The sequence below is a fragment of the Pongo pygmaeus genome, chromosome 19, assembly GCF_028885625.2.
Source record: "Pongo pygmaeus isolate AG05252 chromosome 19, NHGRI_mPonPyg2-v2.0_pri, whole genome shotgun sequence".
NCBI classification, from domain to species: Eukaryota; Metazoa; Chordata; class Mammalia; order Primates; family Hominidae; genus Pongo; species Pongo pygmaeus.
The window spans coordinates 53,658,186-53,664,586 of record NC_072392.2 but is presented as its reverse complement, the minus strand read 5'-3'; the positions used below and the strand labels follow the sequence as shown (position 1 = coordinate 53,664,586).

The 6,401-nt window shown below is 39.5% G+C and overlaps 1 protein-coding gene across 7 annotated transcripts in view; it reads right to left on the bottom strand.

Annotated features, from left to right (window-relative positions):
* The window catches only part of DDX52 (DExD-box helicase 52), a 30,147-nt gene continuing 23,746 nt past the window's right edge, over positions 1 to 6,401 (bottom strand). For 2 of the 7 annotated variants that reach the window (XM_054456874.2, XM_063655502.1), the window contains 2 exons: positions 5,250 to 5,342; positions 1 to 1,239 (listed from right to left, as the gene is read on the bottom strand). In XM_054456874.2, the coding sequence (XP_054312849.2) occupies positions 1,182 to 1,239; positions 5,250 to 5,342 (151 nt within the window). In that variant the 3' untranslated portion in view covers positions 1 to 1,181. Of the gene's footprint in view, positions 1,240 to 1,283; positions 3,600 to 3,778; positions 5,062 to 5,238; positions 5,343 to 6,401 lie in introns of those variants that run through there. The other 5 variants (XM_063655498.1, XM_063655500.1, XM_063655501.1 and 2 more) reach the window with 4 other exon arrangements.

Here is a 6,401-nt window from a genome sequence, read left to right as displayed (position 1 = left end):
TGCTGAGAAAAGGTAATGTATATTATAGTTCTGTGGTAGTAATGATAACATTCAAGTCATTCTTAGGCACCAGTCCTACGTATATGAAGTCAATTTTTCATTCCATTGTACAAAACTCATATTTGAGAAAAATCTAATAGCTAATAGTCTCCAACACCATATGATCATAATCCTTTAGCTTAGGTAGAGATCTACTTACTAAATGAGGCACCATCAACCTAAGGAAAGATAAGCTGTAAGAGAATGAAGACAGAGGTATATCAAGTAACAAAAACATTCTTCCTTATCAGGATAAAATGTTTATCAGTATTCAAATAAAATAAATGGAAAGAGACAGGAAAGAACATGGTTAAATCACAGAAAATGAAGAAAGGGAGAAGCTGATCATGATCTTGTACAACATTATGACAGCGCTAAGGTATTAAGTATCCAATACAAGGATACTTAATAGACCAAAGAATTTAAAATCCCAGGGAACTGGAAAAACCAGCCACAGAAGAGGCCTCTCTTTGTTGTGGTTCACAATACAAAAGGCCATCAACAAATTAGGAAATATTAAAATTAAGAGAGCAGCAGGTTTCTTCTTGGTAGACAGCCCATGCTACCATCTACAAAGTGAGCAGTGGAAGGGGTATTTAATGTCAAGGCTTTATTTTGAATTTCTGTTCCAGATGCCTCTCCACAGCATTCATCACACCTTCCTTCACACTTGAAGGGAAAAGTCCTTAAGAGTTCACCACATTTTGGTGTTATTTTTAGCATAAACATTTGTTCTTCTATAAGAAGTATCTCTCTGGATTCAAACCACAGAAATGTCAATGAATGTTACTTCCATTGTATAATCATTTAAAAGTCACCTACAGAGCTGGGTGCAGCAGCTTGTGCCTGTAATCTCAGCTACTCAGGAGGCTGAGGCAGGAGGATTGTGTGAGGTCAGGAGTTCAAGACCAGTCTGGGCAACATGGCGAGACCCTCATCTCTACAGGAAAAAAAAAAAAAGGCACCTACAAATTGAAATTGACTTGATAGTTTAGGATCATTTATCACCAGTCCCATGTACTTGTAGTTGATTTCAAACGTTTCGTACAGGTGACTGTAAGACTTCAAGTATTCCATGAAAACAACATTCATGCTGGGATCATAAAATTACATTTCTGGGACAGTATTTTTAAAGTCTGTTTTTAACTTTTGTCTTCAAGAGCTACTTTCTTCTTGCTGTTGTGACCAGTGACCTTTTTCCTGTAAAGAGCAAAGTAAGGAAAATCGAATAAAAAATTCTACATATATTTACTTTCCATAACCCTACCACCAGTTTAATGAACATTTACTGAAACGTACTGTGTATGAAATAATGAGGCACTAGGAATACAAAGATGCATTAGACATGGTCTCTGCCCTTTAGAAAATCACAATCACCTAAGTGAGGCAGAACCATCACAGTAAACTACATTACTACATGGTATGACAGATAGATTCGGATCCTGACCTAATGAGTTCACATTGATTCAGTGCTTACTACATGCTAGAAACGGTTATTAAGTGCTTTACATGTATTAACTCGGGTAATTTTCCTAACAACTTATGAGGAGTATTCTATTATTATCCTCCGTTTACAGATGAGGAAAATGAGGCACAGAGTGGTTGAGTAACTTGCCAGTCATCACTCACTGGTAATCCATGTTAGACACGAATCCTATCAGTCTGATCCTATAGCCTAGTGAAGGTTGAATGTCATTAACTAAGTGGTAACAGATAAAGGGAAAAAGTTTTGAGAAAATAATCAATGTTTGCAAACTATTATTACAGTAATACAAAGTTCTTTGGTGTATATTAACTCATATAATCCCAAATCCCAACTCTACACAGGGAAGTAGATATTAGAACCAGTTCTTCTGGCTCCAAATCCAGTTCCTCCCCGACTCACTGCATGGGGCTGAGTTTATGGTGCCTGAAGTGAGGTCCACTAGGCAACAACGATTCAGGTTTGTAGCTCAATGGGGAAGTTGGGGCTGAAGATATGACCTTAGGAGCTATCAGCATAGAAGTATGAGCTGAGCCTATAGGCATGGGTGGGATCATTAAGGAAACATCTATAACATAGAGGTAAGCCAGAGTTGGATCATGATGGGTCTTGCTTGTATGCTATACATACATAAGTATGTATACATACATACATAAGTATACATACATACATAAGTAGTATGGCCTTTACATATGAAGAAAATGGAGACACAACCAAAGCACCTTAAGCAGGGGGCTGATATGACAAGATTTATATCAAGTGTCTTCGAAGTCTTAGTACAAATTAAGTTGTAATAACCTCAGAAGAAGGCAGGTGCAGTGGCTCATGCCTGTAATCCCACCACGTTGGGAGGCAGAGGCAAGCAGATCGCTTGAGTCCAGGAGTTTGAGACCAGCCTGGGCAACATGGCGAAACCCCATCTCTACTAAAAATAAAAAATATTAGCCAGGCACAGTGGCATAAGCCTGTAGTCCCAGCTTCTCAGGGGGCTGAGATGGGAGGACTGCTTGAGCCCAGGAGGTCGAGGCTGCAGTGAGCCCTGATTGTGCCACTGCACTCCAGTCTGGGTGACAGATTGCGACCCTGTCTCAAAAAACAAACAAACAAAAAGCCCCAGAAGTATAAATGCTATAAACTTATAAAAATCAGCATTTAGACTGCACGCGGTGGGTCATGCCTTAACCCCAGCACTTTGGGAGGCCGAGGCGGGCGGATCACAAGGTCAGGAGATCAAGACCACCCTGGCCAACATGGTGAAACCCCATCTCTACTAAAAATACAAAAATTAGCTGGGCATGGTGGTATGTGCCTGTAATCCCAGCTACTCAGGAGGCTGAGGCAGGAGAATCACTTGAACCCGGGAGGTGGAGGTTGCAGTGAGCAGAGATCGTGCCACTGCACTCCCGCTTAGCGACAGAGATTCCATCTCAAAACAAAAACAAATCAGCATTTAAAGTATAATTATTTAAAATACTGATGTATCTTATTAAAATTCAACATAGCCACCATCTTATGTTCTAGTTGATTTTTGACCTTTGTAAAAACTTTCATCAGTTGCTGCTCAGTGCCTGAAAGGAGTGCATTTGTTATCTTGGCTTTAAGACCATCCAAAGAGTAACACATGCACAACAGTTCCGATGTGACCCACTCCTCTCCCACCAACAAGTCTATTAAGACAGATTAGGTGACCAAAGTGGCCAAGCATAACAAGGTTCACTACCAATCCACTGGTCTAAGTGTCACCCAGAAACTGTTGCGACAGAAAATTAAAATTTAAAAATGTTGGCCAGGTGCAGCGGCTCACACTTGTAATCCCAGCACTTTGGGAGGCCGAGGTGGGAGATCACATGAGGCCAGGAGTTCGAGTTCGAGACCATCCTGGCCAACATGGTGAAACCCCGTCTCTAGTAAAAATACAAAAAAATTAGCCGGGCATGGTGGCAGGTGCCTGTAATCCCAGCTACCCAGGAGGCTGAGGCACAAGAATCACTTGAACCTGGGAGGTGGAGGTTGCAGTGAGCCGAGATTGCGACATTGCATTCCAGCTTGGGTGACAGGTGGCAGAGCAAGACTCCATCTCAAAAAAAAAAAAAAAAAAAAGTAAATGTGATTGTGAAGCATTCCCAAAACTGAATAAGTACAAATGGAATTAAAAGGATTGATCATTCAAATATACTTTTTTCAGTTTGTAGCACTTAACCCTTCCCAAGTTATTAAAACTTAAAAGTATGATAACATTTTGGGATACTATATATACACTGTATATTTGAACTGACTTTTATTCCTCATAGTCAATACCAACATGTGAAAACTCTTGTTCACTTATTTACAAAGCGCACACTAATTTTCATGCCTCTGTTCATTTTGTTCCCTTTTCCATGCCTAAATTTTACCTATCTTTAAAGATAGTTCTACTTTGTTGAAACTTCTGTAACCACACCAATTCACAATCATCTTTCTCTTAACTCCTATTTTATTTAAAAACCAGTCTCTAATTTTCTGTCATGTACACGAATCTTCTTTCCCTAACTTCAGGAAAGCAGTCTCATTTTATATTCGTTTGTATACCCTACCACCACCAAGTACCTTGCAGAACAACTTGGTAAATGCCTACTGGGTTAATGGAAACAGTTTTTTTCTAATGACTTCTATAGAACAGACGTGAGGTAACTGGATATAAGCATTAGCATATTTCACAATGGTAATATCCTAGGCCACTGATAGCACTCTCAGGGGAGAAAAAAACAATAAATTATAGACTTGAACAATTCTATTAGAGTATATAATAACCTGGTTCTGGTAGAATGTGAAGAGTGCCATTTTCCTTAAATAACGGAAAGAGTATAACTGTTCAAAATATCTTGGCCTATCCTTTTCAAAATACAAAGCTTCCTAGTATTACTGGGCAAAATAAGGTAGCCTGTATGTATGCTAAAAAACTATACTTTAATATCCTCATAAAACTCAGCTAAGCTAGCACAAATTTATCTAAGTAATACTTTTTACAGGTGTTACAATGTGCATCTGCATAAGCCTGAGATCATATTGAAATCCTGCCCAGAATATGGTGCTTCAAAGAAGACTAGATCCATGTAAGTCAATGGTCCTAACTATTGGCCTTAGTAGCATGTCCTAATGTGGGCTGTGTAGAGAAGGTGGGCAGTATAATTCGAATTTATAGAGAATTGAAATAATATTTTCCAAGATGGAAAAAAAACAGATCATCAACATATTGGTACAGAAAAATTCCAATATTAAAACAAATTCCTGGCCAGGCACGGTGGCTCACGCCTGTAATCCCAGCACTTTGGAAGGCTGAGGCAGGTGGATCACCTGAGGTCAGCCTGGCCAACATGGTGAAATTCCGTGTCTAATAAAAATACAAAAAAAAAAATAGCTGGGTGTGGTGGCAGGAGCCTGTAATCCCAGCTATTTGGGATGACGAGGCAGTAGAATGGCTTGAACCCGGGAGGCAGAGGTTGCAGTGAGCTGAGATCACGCCATTGCACTCCAGCCTGGGCGACAGTGCGAGACTCTGTCTCAAAAAAACAAACAAACAAACAAATAAATTCCCCAATTATAGGCAGCCTAAAATATATTATTTTTATCATGTTTTACAACAGACTGTAGTATCAATTCTACTTCTAAAAATTTACCTAAGGAAAAATAATGCCTACTATAACTTTATGATGGTATCAAACAGCCATTTTTCTTACCACATACTTACCGTTTATCCTTAGCTTTTTCTAAGAAACATTTTGGAGTTGTACTAATGCTCTCCCTTTCCAATGGTTTCTTAATCATCTTTTTCTTTTGTTTGCTGAAAGTTACAAAGTAAAAAAGGAAACAAATTAAGTGCAACTTCAATTAGAAGAGTTAAAGCTAAAATTAGTTTTGATCCTTGATCACAAAATTCATTTTTTTTTTTCTTTGAGACGGAGTTTTGCTCTTGTTGCCCAGGCTGGAGTGCAATGGCGCAATCTCGGCTCACTGCAACCTCTGCCTCCTGGGTTCAGGTGATTCTCCTGCCTCAGCTTCCCGAGTAAATGTGATTACAGACATGCACCACCACGCCCAGCTAAATTTTTTTTGAATTTTAAGTAGAGATGGGGTTTCTCCATGTTGGTCAGGCTGGTCTCAAACTCCCGACTGCAGATCATCCGCCTGCCTCGGCCTCGCAAAGTGCTGGGATTACAGGCGTGAGCTACCGCGCTTGGCCACAAAATTCATTTTTTAAAACCATTTACTGGTTTAAGGTGGGGCTGTAACTACTTTAATAAACGAGATCACCTAATAGCATTTACAGAGCTAACTCAAAGGGATGATAAATTCAATCAACCTTTTAAAAAGCTACTGACTGTGATTAAAATATGTCCTGTGCCAACCTTATATCCTGTTGTCAACAAGCATCAGAGTTTGATTTTGATCAATTAAGTTTTTTACCAGCTTTATGAACTAAAATAATTCTCAGCATATTTTACTTATACTGAATACTTTTAAAAGAATCTGAATACTTAACATTTCAAGGATAAGCCTAGGTGCAGTAGCTAATGCGTATAATCCCAGCACTTTGCGAGGCCGAGGTGGGCAGATCACTTCAGGTCAGGAGTTTGAGACCGGCCTGGCCAATGTGGTGAAACCCCATCTCTACTAAAAATACAAAGATTAGCTGGGCGTGGTGGCACACACCTGTAATTCCAGCCACTTGAGAGGCTGAGGCAGGAGAACTGCTTAAACCTGGGAGGCAGAGGTTGCAATGAGCTGAGACTTCATCTCAAGGAAAAAAATAAATAAATAAAGGATAAAAAACTGGCAAGGAAATAACATGTAATATTCACAGTTTTTGACTGGGCGCAGTGACACATGCCTGTAATCCTAG